The following is a 16,124-nucleotide window of genomic DNA, read 5'->3' on the forward strand; positions in this document are numbered from 1 at the left end:
CTTTGTCAAATACCAGCTGTCTGTCGGTGTATGAATTTACTTCGGGTTCTCAATTCTGTTCCATTCGCTTATGTATCTAGTGCCTTGCTGTTCTGATTACTGTGGGTATGTAGTGGCTTGGAGAGTAGGAAGTCACAGGCCTACGACTTTGTTCTTTCGTAGTGCTTTGCTTACCTGGGGTGTCTTTTTCCTTTGTAGATAGAGTGGGTTATTGTTGTTCTTCATCGCTTTAAAGAGTGGTGTTGGAATCACGTCAGTATCACGCTATATTTGTAGAGTGCTTTGGGTTGCACTGACAGTTTCAGAATGTTGTCTTCCTATCCATAAGCAGTTAGGTCTCTTTTTTATTTCTTATGGTAGTGTTTTCTTATTTTCTTTGTATGGGCTTTTATTTCCCAGTATTTGATCTTTTGAGGAGCTATTGTAAGTGATGCTGTTTCCCTGACCTCCTTTTCAGGGCTCTCTTTGTTGGCATAAAGGAATCCAGCCAGTTTATGCTTGTTGATCTCTTACCTTGCTGAATGTTTTAATTAGCACCGACAGATTTCTAGCCAAATCTTTGGGATTTTTCTCTGTATAACATTATATCATTTGCAAGTAGAGATTTACTTCTTTGCCAGTTTGGATGCCGTTAGTACCCCCCACTTTTTTTTGTATGATAGTTCTGACTAGACTTCAGCACAAGTGTGAATTGTCTGGTGCCTGATTGCAAGGCGAATGCTTCCAGTTCCTCTCCATTAAGCATAAGGTTGGTGGTTGGCTTTGTATATCTGCCCTTTATTATGTTGTAGAAATTTTTTTACTTGTGGTTGTGTGTGTGTGTGTGTGTGTGTGCGCGCGCGCGGGCGCAATGTATATCTCCATATTTGTAGTAGGTACTGGAAACACACGGAGGAGCAAAACTGATACAATCCCTATTTTGTGTTAATTTCTGGTGCAGTTGTTAACTGCTACTTGAAAGGCAGTGGTTTGATCCTGCCAGGGGCTTCACACAGAGAAAGCTGTGGCAGTCTGCTTCTATAAAAACGTACAGCCTTGGGAATTCTGGGGGGCAGTTTTACCTTTTTAAAAAAATAATTTTATGGGGAGCTCTTACAGGTATCATAGTAATCCATAATTCAGTCCCATCAAGCAGTTGTACAATTGCTACCACAGTCAGTTTCAAACATTCTCTTCCTTCTTGAACTCCTTGACATCAGCTCCCCTTCATCACCCTCCTCCCCAGAAACCCTAATTATTTTCTCCTGTCACAGATTTTGGGCTTTCCCCCCATATCTCACATGATTCAACATGTCCATTTACATGTAATTCTGTTGTTCAATCCTTTCAGGTGGGTTTATACAGTCATAATGCTATCAGTTCCGTACCCCCACCCTCTCTTCCCATAACCCCCCCCCCCCACCGCAACTGCCCAAGAACCATTACTCCCGTTACTGTTTCTGATGGGTTATCTAGCTCGGCTTTCATGTAGCATACAATCTTAATTATGCAAAGGAAGATATGCAAATCTTTTAGATTCACTATGAGTCAGAATCAACTAGATGGCATTAAGTTGTTTTTTTTTTATCTAGTGGAGGAGATAAACATTTATTCAAACGTCTCACGAATCACTGCAAACATACATACAACTGAGACACATGCTAAGAAGGTTGTGCAGTGTTAGAAGAGCATTGTATAGAAAAGTTGCTGAGAGGGCAATGAGGATTTAACTGGAGGAGGGAACGTGAAGAGAGGGGAGTATTTGGGGCCACGTAAGGAGTTTTGGGATGAGGTAATGCTTCTGCTCTGAGGGCCAGGTTGGCTGAAGAGCAGCGAATAAGTGGGTAGAAAGTTTGCTGCCAGGAAAGGGCAGGACAACACAAAGCCCTTTTGTTTCAGTAAAAGCTTCGGTCTCTATCTTGAGAGCTCTGTGCAGCTATGTGGGTGTTTCAAAGAGGAAGTAGAATAGAGAAGGGTGATAGGAATAGTTGTTAACCTTTTGCTCATGACCAGGCAGCACCAATTCAGCTTTCAGACCTGAAGGCGGCTGACTCTTGACATGAGCCCCGATTCGTCTTCTCAAGTGCCACCACCCCTGGCACCCTGAACCTTAGCCTTTCAAGAAGCACGGGCTTCACTGATTGTTTCTTTGATAAGTGTTTGTGTATGTAATTGTTACCACTCAGAAAGAGCATACGGTTCTCATTTTCCCATTCGGCACAAATGTCATGTCATAGTTGCCTACCACGGTTCCATATGAATTCTACCTTTTCACACACTAATGCATGTAATTCAGGCACAGAAACTTAAACATTACCTTAAAACATTAAAATTCACCGTATTTGTGTAAACACTTCCCTGATGCATGCATTTAGGAATGGAATCTGACTAACGAAATAGGCAAGTGATTAGTCGTCACTAGAAATGCGTTCGCTTGGGTAGAGTAGTAGTAATGAGTGATCTGCATACCCATGCATATGAAATCAGCCCGATTATGACCACTTTTCTCCAGTGCAGTGACAGAAATACAGCACATTGTTGCAAAACAAAACAAAACAAACGATTTTACTTTGGCAGGCAGGTGCCTATAATCCGAAGTAGAAAAGTTAGGTCACCAATTGTTCTGCGCATCAGCATTGCTCAGGTCATGCGTGTCCAATTGTGAAAAATAAGCAGGTTTTCTCCTTTGCTTGGGTAAATCTTTGGGGCCAAGAGCCCTGCTACTGTAGTGGGTTACTCACTTGCCTGCTAACTGCGAGGCCAGTAGTTCAAACCCACCAGTCACTCTTGGGGGTGAAAATGAAGCTTTCTTACTTGTGTAAAGATTTAGAGGCTCAAAAACCCACTGGGGTTTCCTAGGGAGTTACTATAAGTCAGAATTGGCTCAGGGGCAGTGGGTTTGGTTTACGTCATCTACACGGAGCCCTGGTGGCACTTTGGGTTAGGCGCTGGGCTTCTAAGTGCAGGTCAGCTGCTTAGCTGGAAAAGATGGGGCTGGCTGCTCCCATGAAGATTTACAGTCTCAGAAAAACTGGGCGGGATCATTAGGAGTCCAAATCAGTGTGATGGCTGTGGGTCTTTGGTTTGAGTATCTAATGTGCAGATTAAGCCATGTGCCTGTGATCTCACTGTGAACTCTGGTCGTTGCTCATGTTGGACTTGCAGCTCTTCCGAATGTCTTTCGAGGGCGTTTGCAGGTGATTCCTAAATGGATTTTCCATCTTAATTTTATGATGGGAGAGCTTACAAATGTGGAAAAGTTAAGAGCGGCAAAATGCAGATATTACAGCCTGCTTTTCTTCTCATGTGGAGCCTGTGAGTGGACCGGGTTTTTCCGCTACATTCTGACACTGCTAGTGAAGGCCCAGATCTTTTTGTGCCTTTGTGCATGGTAATTTTCACCATCGGACCTCTGACGCGATAAAACACGCTTCAATTGCCATCCTTTATGTAGGCTCATCTTTAAGTTAGGCTCACTGAAAATTGAGCGAATAAATATTTCCTCGTTCGTTTAATAAGTATATTGTGCACCTACTATGTGCCGGGTACTCCTCACGTCTGGGGCTTCGGGGTAAGATGCTAGGCTGAGTTGACTAGAGAAACATGCAGTGACACTCAGATGTAGAAGAAAGCTTTGTGTCTAGGAAGCGTCCCCACCCAGTCCAACGCCAGGCCATAAACCACTCTCCAGACCCACACGGCTACATGCAGTCATGCAGAAAGTAGGAAGGTCACAGGCCAGTGGGTGCAGAGTCGTGTGGATCCAAGGTCAGTGGAGACAGGGCAGGGCTCTGGCCGCTCTCGGGGTCAGTCGCAGGGGCCCAGTTCTCAGGATGGTGAAAGAGGAGAGAGGGGGGGAATGTCCCAGCCTTCTCCGGAGTGAAGTCCACAGTGCCCTCCCCCCCTACCCCCGCCCAGGAGACAGTATTAAGCTGACCTGCTTAACAGCTTGGATCCCACTCCCACATTTTTGTTCATTGCCAAGTTGACATGAAATTATCTAGCTACCACAGCGAATAAAATTGCTGCTCTCACTGCACTTAACTTTCTAACGTGGAATAAAATAAGTAAACATGGGTTATGTCAGATGTAATAAATTCCATGAAGGAAAACAAAAGCCGTCCGAGAGAGAATGGGGGTGGGCGGTTCCTGCAGAGAAAAAGCCTACAGAATTTTGTTTTTCAAGTTGAGAAGTCTGTATGAAAACTGGAAAGCTATCCATTGCCCGTGGTTGGCCTCTCCCTGGTGTGGCAGAGAGCCGTGCATCCCACAGGGTTTTCTATGCCTGTAATAGAGCACCAGGCTGGCCTTTGAGGTACCTCGAGGTGGTTTTGAACCTATGACTATTAGATTAGAATCCAAGCATTTTAACCATTTGCAGCATGCAATATATCTTAATTTTTTTCCCCTCGCCGTTTTGGAGGGAAAAGAAAATCCGGCCCTCAGTGTTTGTTACTTGCCATCTGCAGAGATGATACTCTACTTCCCAGGGCTGTTGGGGCCCCTAAATCTCCGTTTCCTTATCCCTGAGTTTGCTTGCTTATTTTCGCATATCCCAGACATAGATATGTGTGCACTGTTTGATGTAATGTTCTTTTCATTAACGCTCAAGATTTTAAAACTCATCACTCTTCACCTAGATGGGGCCCCCTTTTCAGTGTAGTGAATTCATGAAGAATCACCGTGTCACACACACACACCCCCCAGCGACTCCGTCTGTGTCTTTCACTGTGTCATCACTGGCTTCTTTGTTCTCAGACCATGTGAGCGGGACCCCACTAAGGGATGCCTCACCTGTGTTATGAATCAGGGCAGGGAGTGCTTTCGGCACAGGCAGGTACAAGTGTGTCCTGGAGCACACTTGCTTCCCAGTGTTTAACTCCAGGCATATAAACTCAGCCGTTTATTGTCCACTCCAACATCTCTCTCAGTTTCTAGGCCTGCCTAACACTGACCAGGTCCTAATGCTTTCTGGCGGGTCTGGTTGGCTCTTCTGTCAGGGTAGCGTCTCCTTTCAAGTTGTGGATTTGGGTTCTCTCTCAAGAGCCACTTCCATCATTCAACACTGTGTCCCTTGGACTTCACCATCAGCTTGGAGCTGCTGCCCACTGGACACGCCTCTGATGGCGACTTCATCACCCTGAGTTCTGGCCAGTTCTGACTGGCTGCTCCAGCCCGTGGCCCGCCCTTAAGAGAAGTGGGCTTGCCAGGTACTCAATTCACAGGTTTCTCGTCACTCTTGGCAAGCCCGTCTGCTGCAATTCTGCATGTAGCAATACCCCTGGAGGGCTTTCTCTAATGCTTCATCTTTGTAAAGGTCATTTGGCACCTCTGATGGTGCAGCTCTTATTTCTTCGAATTCAGACAGACTTGGGCCAAGTGCATCCTCTCTGAAGCTTAGTGTTAGTATCGATACAGTGGGAGTCAAGACACTTTCCTTGCAGGGTCCCAATTAAAATAGGAGCTGGGCAGGGAGGACCCATCAAAGGGTCTGGCCAAGGCATTACGTTTGTTCTTCTTAGGTGCCGTCCACAGCGACCCTCTGTGCAGCAGAACCAAGCGCTGCTGCCTCTTGCGTCATCCTTGCAACTGTTGCTATGTTTGAGACCATCGTCGCCAAGAGAGGACCCATTCAGTGTTCTAACCCTTCCCCCTCGCACGTCACTTGCCTCCTCTGTACCCGTCTGTCCCCGAACATAAGAAAAGCAAGGATAGCTGTAACTTATTAAAGTACAGCACAAGCCAGAGCTTTCTAAATAATTGTCTTTCTTTTGGCTTCCTACAATCTCATTTCATATTATTTCAGCTCTCCTTAGGCCGTGGAGCTTCCTCTTCTGCAGTTAAGTAATTGAATCATATACATTCCTTCCAAATCCTGACCATCTTTATGTAGCTGGATGAATACTTCTTGGGAATCATGATTTTTTTTGTAGGGGCAACTTTTTTAACAACTGTTTTCTAAAATCTGCCATTTCCATTATTGTACTTCACTTTCTAAATAACACGATAAATCTGTCACCCACTGAGTATATGCATCCAGCCTCTTTGGGATTTGCTTTATTGCCTTGTGCTATAGTTAACTAAAGCAGACTGGGAAGAAAAGGCTTGGTGATTGCCTTCTGAAAATTAGCTAATGAAAATCCAGTAATCTTTATAGAACCTTGTCTGATAGAGTGCTGGAAGAGGCGCCTGCTAGGTGTGACAGTGGTCGCATCCTAATGGTTGTGAAGATGACACAAGACCAAGCAGCACTTCGCCCCTTCTCTGTGGGGTCTTCATAAGGTGGAGCTGGCTGTGTGTCAAGCCATGTTACCTGGCCAGGTAACAACGATTTCTGAGATTTTGTCAGACTAACCCTTCTTGATTGGTCTCTAGTATGAATCATGGTGTTCTCTAAATAAATAGGTCTTAGAAAATGGCCCAGGAGACCTCGTGGGTTACACACTGCTCACCTCAATGTCCGGAGTTTGAGACTCCTAGCTGCTCCATGGGCTTTTTACTCCTTTAGAGTTACATCCAAGAAAAGCACAGGGGCAGGGCTGCCCTGTCCTAGAGGGTCTCTGTGAGTCAAGAAACTCGATGGCAGTGAGTTTGTTTGTGTGAGCAATTCGGTAGCCATAGTGTTGTTGTTGTTGTTTTTAATCAAAACTAGAAGCAGAGAACTTGAAGGAGAAGCCTGGAGAGGTCATTGTTCTAGGGGTTCTTGTCATAGCAGGATTCCTTTTCAGGTTTCAAGATGCAAAGCTAACCTTCATGGAATATATGGGTATGCATAGACAAAGCTAACCTTCATGGAATATATGGGCACGCATAGGCAAAGCTAACCTTCATGGAATATGTGGGTACGCATAGACAAAGCTAACCTTCATGGAATATATGGGTATGCATAGACAAAGCTAACCTTCATGGAATATATGGGTACGCATAGTCAAAGCTAACCTTCATGGAATATATGGTACGCATAGACAAGGCAAAGCTAACCTTCATGGAATATATGGGTATGCATAGGCAAGGCAAAGCTAACCTTCATGGAATATATGGGTATACATAGGCCTGGCTGGCCTGACCACCTTTATACTACTTTTATTTATTTCATGTAAGATGACATCTGAGAGCAACATCTACATTTTGGAGAGCTTCTAAAATGTACAAACATCAGCCTTTGCCTGAAACGTCAGTATCCCAAATATTAAGTTAAAGAAGTCTAATCAGCCAAGAAATTACTTAAGAGAGCACTGACCACCTGCAGGAGTCTCCTTGGTGGCACAGTGGTTAAAATGCTTGGCTGCTAGCCTTGAGTTCACTACCTGCTCTGTGGACTGTGGACGACGGCTGTGGCTGTCTGCTTCTCTCAAGGTTACAGCCTTGAAACCCGGGAGAGCACGTTTGCTCTGTCTTCGGGGATTGCTTTGAGGTGGAATCAACTGGGCAGAGAACAGGCCTGGTTTGGGTTTGAGAGGCCCTGGTGACATCGTGGTTTATGCGCTGGGCCACAAACTGCTAAGTTCACAGTTTGAACCCAACCAATGCTCTGGAGGAAAAAGCTGAGGCTTTCTGCTCCTGCAAAGGTTTCCCGCCTTGGAAACCCAAAGCGTCTGCAGTGTTGCTGCAAATCAGACTTGACTCGAGACAGTAGGTTCTAGAAGGCAGAGATTTGAAGATATGAAAGCAAGCAATAAAAAACGCCAACTCCTCACTTTGGAAGACAGATTCTCTGCCTCTGTGAGAGGACCAGTTCTCATAGCTCCCCAAACTCCTCCTCTAAGGTACAGAGGCTTTGATCCGATCGTCGCGGTTCACTTTCAGACCAACTGTCCGTGAAGTTAGGCGGCGGTCTCCAGGAGCAGGGCTAGGACGTGACCCTCTGTCTTTCATCTCCCAACATTAGGATCTGTTTTGTTCTGTACACTATGTCTCCTACGTACATGACAGATTCTGAGAACAACACAGTGTGATGAAGAGGAGAGTAAAATCGTTCCTTGAAAGGAGAAATCCACGTAACTGGTGTCCTCTCTTAGAAGCAGCGGCGATGGCTGTGCAGGGATTCCGGAGTCTGTCTGCGAGGGCAGCCCTGCTCCGTATGTGCTTACATTGTCATTTTGGGGAAAGACGTGTATTCTTTTGAAAGGTGAGGTAGGAAGCCAGTAAATGGAGGGCGAATGGGGGTGTCCATGGCCTTTGGTGAGGGATGCATGCAGCAGAACTGGATGCCCCTCCCCCCTTACAGAAAGCGGTGGCGGCTTGTTGAGGGGTGGGTAGCCTCGTCTAATGGAAACCCTGCTATGACACCTTCAGAAGAGACGAAGGGGACCTGACAGCCTGAGGAGTCCCTACTCTTCCCGCGTAGCTCAAAGACTGAAGAATACTTAGAAATAACTAAAGCAAGGGCGCCCTTGGGGCAGTTGGGGCAGATCCTGGATGTTAAGTGAGTGTATCGACAGAGTACGATGTTTTCTCTCAGGGTCAATGGAACTGTCTCATTGGGGCTTTGGGTGGTTTGGAGACCAAGGAATTCAATGCGGCTAACAGGCACACTCATTGCTCCATTTGCTGGGAAGGAACCAGAAGTGTTGCTCTAGAACAGCGTTCTCAATGTTCCTCACGCCACGACCCTTTCATACAGCAACTCATGTGGTAGGGACCCCCCAGCCATCAAGTTATTTTCATTGCTACGTCATCACATGAATCGTCATGTATATACCTGATATGTGGGATGTGTTTTCCTTGTTACACATTGAACATAATGAAAACACAGTGATGAATCACAAAAACAACATGCAATTATATACTGTGAAAAATTTATTTCTAATGACAAGTAAGTGAAATTGCCTTGAAGCATGGTGTAGCACGGGTAATAGTCAATATCACAACAGGAAACTACATTGCTACATTTTGCGACAGGATGTGTAAAACGCCAACATCAGTGCCAAGGCTGAGATAGCTTCTTTCTCACCAGATCAGCACGTGGGCGGACCTCCTGGAGACAGAGGAGCGGTGTCTCGGTTCTTAACACCGTCAGAAATATGTGTTTTCCGATGGTCTTAGGCGATCCCTGTGAAAGAGTCTTTTGACCACCCCCTAAGGGGTCGTGACCCACAGGTTGAGAACCGCTGCTCTAGCAGGCATGTGGTCCGACCTTCCAGGACTCTGGTGGGCGAAGAGGGCTGTGAGAGGACAGGCTGTGTGAGGTCAGCCGCTGGATAGCCTGCCAAGCCTGCCGGATGTGGTCGCAGGGACAAGCCTGAGGCATTCTGATGTGTCTCCTCACTACGTTAGAGAGGGCCGTTTCCAAGACTCCTGGCCCACATGGAGCACATCCCAAGGCAATGAGCGAACAGGCAGGTGGTTTTGCTGACCAGCTGGGAGTCATCTCTGTGAAATTGTGGAGAAGGGAAAGCTGCCAAAGATCTGGCGAGAAGTGAATGTCCTCATTTCCCCTCTGAAGGAAAGGAGGTGGGATCCAGGAGCTACTGGTTGTTGAGCTTCATGTTGACAGAGAACTGTGGACTGCAAGATTGAAATGATAAATTGAAGCAGTGTTTAAGGAAGCGATGGCTACGGGAATGAACCGGAGTTCATTAAAGGTAATCAAGCCAGACTACCCTGATTGCCTTTTCTGATCGGGTCATTAGATCATTAGCTTGGAATGCTGCAGACGTGGTATATCTAGTTTTCAACAAGTGATTTGCTAGACTCTCTCACGATGACTGTCGATGAGAAGGTCGGTTTGGACAGGGCGATAGTACAGAGCTGGATTCACAAGCCTATGAACAGTCATATCTATGACGTTTTTGTGGTACAAATTTTGGAGAACTTCCTTTCTCTGGGAGGCGCGTACTTAATTCCTTGACTGAAATTCCAAATGGTTACATCTCGGAAGCTCGTGTTGCTTGTTTGGCATTCGAAACCTGTTTTCCTACAGACAAGGTGATTTTCATGGTAATCAGTCTCCTGACTGAGATAAAACACACACTGACCTGTTTTTCTCAGTATGGGTGTGCATTTTAAGAACTCGAGTGTTCTGGGTATGCTAAAAAGCCACAATCTTAGAATAAGATGAGTTTTGAGCTCGATTTTAGAAAACCAGAGACATGGCCATGTGCTCTTCCAGGAGGAGTGAGGACTCGGGCTGATGGATGGTGAGGGTAGGTGGGTAGAGGACACCTTGCTTTCCAAGGCAGGCATACTAGGAGATCCTCCTAGTGGTTGGAAGCAGTAACTATGGTCAGGTGGCCTTCTGTCATTATCTCCTAGGGCCCTACGAGTTTATATCCTTGACTGGACTGAAGAACACCGGAGACCACCGAAGGCTTTTAAAGTGGAGGACTGATGATCCATCCGATTTTTGTGTTAGAACGCCTTCTCTGACTGCAAGCTGGACACTGAATTACAGAGGGCAGCACATACACTGGAAAGACCATGATGGCCATGACACGAGGCAGAAAGAAAGGCAGGGTTCGGCATAAAGTGGGCACATTTCAGAGAGATTGGAAAGGTGGACTCGCCCTGCTTTGGTGAGACAGTGAACAGCAGCAAAGCGGGAGCGTAAGGGATCTAGAAAGAGTTCCTCTCAGGTTTCTGCTTTGGACATCTGTGTGGTCGTGGTACCATCGATGGATATGCAGAGTAATACAATAAGGAGATGCCTGAAGGGCGGGCGGGCTGTGTTTTGACCATGAAAAGTCAGAGGTGCCAAAGGGGTACGCCCTGGAAACGTGCAGCAGATTGACCAGCCGTTGAACGTGCCTGCCGTTTCCGAAGTGGTCTGGTCTCCAAGCACAGCCCTGAGTTGGCGTCCGTCCGCCAGTGTTTTGACGCATGGTCCCTCTCGAGACACCTTTCTCCCTGTCTGTGGATGTTCCTAGTGACAGTTTACTGGGGACTTCCTTCCTGAAGGGCGTCATCTTCACTAAAGCCCAGCACTCGTTCTGTTCCTACTGTTCTGTCTACATGTCAGTGACTGCGTCCATAGATTTTGGTTTCCTGTAGCCACACCTCTATCTACTGAGTGACGAATAAGCACAGTGTGCCATGCTTGGTGTTCTGCTCTGTCATTCCTCGTGGTGGCAGCTTAGCAAAATGCAAGGCTTATGCAGATCTCATGACGGTCATCCACCGAGTCTCTTAATTTAATTAGAGAAAATATGGTCTCAGAAAATGCTTTTGCGGTTGCATTGTGCAGCCCTGTAAACCACTCTCCCATGCATGAAACATTAAAGGGAGCAATCTGCATTTCTGAACCTGTGAACGTCTCTGAAATCAAAGCAGACACCAGGTTTGACAATTTCCATGCCCATTGTCTGCGCTCATTCGGTTCTTTTATTTACTTTGGCTTCCAGGGCTTGGCTGCTTCTTTCAAGTTGTTTGCTTTCTATATTTGCAAAAGTGGATCCCCACAGCCAAAGAGAGGGAGGATTAGGAGTCAGTCTGGAAGTACTATTCTTGTCCCTGGTCAGGTCAGCTCACTCTTATTAGGGATTTTCTGTGAAAGAGACAGATACCTAGGCAGAGCCAGTTGCTTGACTTCGCTCAGCATGCACCCCTCACATCTCACATCTCTCGCTCACACACACACATGCACACGCACACATCTTTGACTCCACTCAGCATGCACCCCTCACATCTCACATCTCTCGCTCACACACACACATGCACACGCACACACACATCTTTGACTCCTCTCAGCATGCACCCCTCACATCTCACATCTCTCTCTCACACACACACGCGCACACACACATTTTTGACTCCTCTCAGCATGTACCCCTCACATCTCACGTCACACACACACACACACACACACACACACACACACACACACACACACACACACACACATACCCCCTCCCTTTTGCCAACGTGAAGGAGTATTCCGTCCAGATTCCAGAAGTCCATGCAAACCGGGATTTCTCTTACCGAGTCTGGCTTGGGTCTTGCTTGTTGCCGTGCTGTGACTCCCTGCAGGCAGTAGAAAGGGCGGAAAGCGTGATTCCTTTTTTCCATGATGTGCGTTGCGAGACAAAATGGGTGTTGTGCAGAGCTTTTCTTCCTGACTGTCCGTCTCTCTTATGACTAAGTTGCTGATTTTAAGTTTCAGACTGCTGTGAGTCTGAGCTTAAATCCTGACTTTGTGGGTGTGGTCATGGCACTTTGTAGTTCTTCCTCTCATTGTCATCTGTCAAGGTCAACATTCAGTGGCCTTGATGTGGGACACAGGGCTCACATTTCTTTCTTTTGTTTTTCATGAAATTTTCCCCTCAAATTTTATTTAAAAACAGTATTCTAATAGCTTAATGAATATTTGCTGGATGAAATCAGTGAAAATATCTGCAGTGATTTTCCAAACAAGTCCTGTGCTACCAAACAGTAAACACACACAACTCCGTAAATCTCATTGTTTTGAAGGTTTCGTTTGCTCTGTGTAACTTTTCTGTGATTTCTCAGGTCAGGCATCATATCTTTCACTTATCGGAGCCCTTACATTTTACAAACTCATCCATTGCCTCAATTGGCCTCAGCATTTGTCTTCATCTAGGTGAAGTTCAAGTTCATAGAGGATGCCACTCTGGAACGACTCTCTCCCTGCCCCTGCCCTCACTGAATGTATTGATCATGCTTTATTCCTTCTTGAATTCTCCTGTAGAAATGGGACGGAGACCTAGCGAACGTCCAGTTCATCGCAGAGCTTCTTCCTCCTCCGAAGAGTTCATTTAAAACTCTTCGTTTATTTTGAAGTATCTGGCCATCTTCTGAAGGCCCACTGTTGGTGTTTCTAACCAGACAATGTTATTCACGTTTGATTTGTTTCTTTCTCTTCTTTCTTTTGCTGTCCCTTCTGCACCGCTCATCAAGATGTGGATGAGTGCCTGGAACCAAGCGTCTGCACAAATGGGACTTGTTCCAACCTTGAAGGCTCTTACCTGTGTTCATGCCACAGCGGCTACAGCCCCACGCCGGACCACAAGAGCTGCACAGGTAAACACTGCCCTCGCGGGCGGCCCAGCCAGCTCCGCTGCCTCTGCGAGAGAGGAGAGCCTCTAGCCGTAGAAAAGCGAATTCACGACCGGCCGTATGTTGTCACCAAGCTTTTTGGGGCACATTCGGTTTGGCATTTCTTGAAAGGGAGGGTTCCTCATTATGGTGAAATACAGAGTTTTTATTTACATAAAGGGGTACAATGTATTTTTAGATCGTGCTTGTGACCACAGACTGATTTACCTTTTTCCTAGTTATCAAAGCACTAGAGTCAGCTGCACAATTCTGTGATGGTCCCTAACCCTTGCATGTGCCTTTGAAAGAAGGAGATTGCTCAGTCTGCGAAGTGCATCTCCATAAAATCATTACTTAATGAAAGTGTCGGTATTCATTGTAGAAAATTTAGAAAATGCAGACAGGTAAAAAGCTAAAGTAATAATCTCTTATCATCTCATCCATGGATATACATTTCATGGATGTTTCAGAAGTTAAAATTACGCTTTGTATACAATTTTGTATGTTGCTGTTTTACTTTATCATTAGCATTTCCCCCTATCAAATACTGTTTTTAGGGCTGCCTACCACGTATTCCCATGTATTACTGTCTGTTGCACTACTTTTTAGGGGTGACCATAATATTTTTCTCAACTACTCATTATTGTAAAATACTGTAACAGACCTCTTTAACTCACACACCCACACACCTTTATCTAAATTTAGGTTTATTACTTCATAAGGGCAAGGTAATTATTAAGTTAAATATTCTGAATTTTCTACGTATTTTGACAGGATGATAGTAATTTCTTATTAAAAACTCTTTTTTAATTTTGAGAAGATTTAGTGTTTTATATTATTATTCTATATTTATTTTATATTCTTAGCCCCTTTAGTAATTAATGCCTTGAACACTTCCAATTTTAATGGTTAACATGTAATTCATATGATCATATTTATCAAATATTTGTATTTCGCCCTTTCGTAAATTGGTGTTAAGATAAGATTCTCTGCTCCTGTGAAGATTGTGTCTCAGGGAACCTAAGGAAGGTCTCTGTCCTGTAAGACAGAGTTGGAATCGACTTGATGGCGTTGGACTGGGTTTGGTTTTCAGTTGACCCAAGTCTTGCATACTCATCGAATTCCTCACTGATCACCTGAAGTTTGGCTTTGGCAGTGGTTACTGTGCACCCCAAATGTCCAGACTTGGTGTCAAACCTAATTGAGAGTATGACTCACGACAGAGGAAATGCAAGAGGAATTGGGGCTGAATGACTCATGACCGCCCTCTTACTCTTGACCATCACTGACTCAGCTGTGCCTGCTTCTCTCTCATTGCTCTGCCTAGCGCCCAGACAGAGCCTTGGTAGCTCAGCGGTTAAAGTGCTCAGCTGCTTAACTAAATGTTGGTGGTTTGAACCTAATGGCAACTCTTGAAGGAGGAAAATACCCCCCCCTCCCAAAAAAACCCAAACTTTGCTAATTTGCTTTCATTAAGATTATGCTTCGGAAAGCCAATCAGGTAGTTCTGAAACTCTATTCTTCATGGTCACTTTGAGTTGACATTGACTTGACAACACACACACACACACACCACCACCACCACCACCCCCCCACCCCCTCACCCCCCCCCCCAAGGATTTATTCCATCCTTTTACATCAGCCCCGCTAGGATCACTCAGAGTGGACCCTCCAGGTAGCGCTCTCCTGGGCTGCTGCAGAAGCGACTGTTCTTCCTTCTTCCCTCGCCTTGCCTTCCGGAGTCCTGAGGGACCAACATGTTCCACCACCACCTGTCTGTCAGTTGGTCGGACTGTGGTGGCGTGTGTGTGGCTGTGGTGCCGGAAGCTGTGTCCCCGGTATTTCAAATGCCAGCAGGGTCGCCCAGCGGGAACAGGTTGCGGTTGGGCTCCCAGACCACCGGTGAAGAAGAAATAAGCTGTCCACTTCTGAAGAATTCGCCCCTGAAAACCGATGGATAGCAGTGGACCATTTTCAGATACTCTCAAAAATAAGAGCAGAACATTGTCAGAGAGCAATCCAGAAGATGGGCCCATCCGATCTAAAGGCACTCACAAGATGCCCGGGAAGAGCTCTTTTCCTGGAGTAGAGTTGGCCGCAGTGCTGTGGATGGAGTGAAGCCTCCAGGAGAAAAGGCTTCATGACCTTTGTTTGCTGATCAGGCACAGCTCAAAATGAGAGACAGCTGCAAAATCTATTAACACTTGGAAGTTGGAGGGAACAAAACGTGTGAATCTAGGATTATTTGAAGTCATCAAAAATGAAATGGAACTTATAAGGATGGATATTCTAGGTCTTGGCGAGCTAAGATGCACTAGCATTGGCCATTTTGAATCAGAACTTGAAACAGATGCTGATGAAGACCCAGGATTGCAGCCCTCAATATAGATTACAACTCATTGTAAAGAAAACCAAAATCATCACAACTGGACCAGTAGGTAACAGCATGATAAATGGAGGAAAGGTCCAGGATTTTCTGGGTCCGCTTGGACCCACAATCAGTGCTTATGAATATGCAGCAGTCGGGATCAAATAAAGTCCATTGCTTAATTAGGGGGGCAAAAAATGTTTTGTGTTCCTGGTGACACAAACAGTTAAGCGCTTAATTACTAGCAAGCGCTTTGTCCATGGTTCATACTCTCCTACTCACTTCAAAGCAGCTGGACCTGCAGGTCTGGTTCAGAAAGGTGACAACCTTGACAAGCTGATGGGGTAGTTCCACCCTGAATGGATAGGCTCGCCACAAACCCTGATCTTGACACGAACTGCCACCAGTAGCAGATGAGATGTAGCTGTGAGAATTTGGATCAATTATCTGTCTCTTTCGGCCTCATTTCCTCATCTGCAAAAAGGGACGTATCATGGGACCAACTATGGTTGCTTTGAGGGTTGCATGAGATAGCCCAAGGACAGAGATCCCACATGGAAAACGAGGTAGTAAAGGGCCTGAGCATGAAATGCTATTATTGATGTTGTTGTTTCATAAATTGTTATTCATGAATAACGTTCCTTTAAAGCCAAGAAATGAAGGACTAATTCTACCTTTCTGCTTCGGGGAAGGCTTTCTAGAGGTGTGTCTCTTTGAAATAAGTCTTAAAATAATGGATTCAAGGGGAGACGATCTTAATTCCACGATCATCGAGTTGATTCCACCA

The 16,124-nt window shown here is 45.6% G+C and overlaps 1 protein-coding gene across 10 annotated transcripts in view; it reads left to right on the forward strand.

Annotated features, from left to right (window-relative positions):
* LTBP1 (latent transforming growth factor beta binding protein 1) overlaps nucleotides 1-16,124 on the forward strand; it is a 436,575-nt gene that overhangs the window by 324,077 nt on the left and 96,374 nt on the right. For all 10 annotated transcript variants that reach the window (XM_075536011.1, XM_075536010.1, XM_075536014.1 and 7 more), the window contains one exon: nucleotides 12,832-12,954. In XM_075536011.1, the coding sequence (XP_075392126.1) occupies nucleotides 12,832-12,954 (123 nt within the window). The remainder of the gene's footprint in view (nucleotides 1-12,831; nucleotides 12,955-16,124) is intronic.

Source organism: Tenrec ecaudatus, chromosome 17 (genome assembly GCF_050624435.1).
Source record: "Tenrec ecaudatus isolate mTenEca1 chromosome 17, mTenEca1.hap1, whole genome shotgun sequence".
Lineage (NCBI taxonomy): Eukaryota > Metazoa > Chordata > Mammalia > Afrosoricida > Tenrecidae > Tenrec > Tenrec ecaudatus.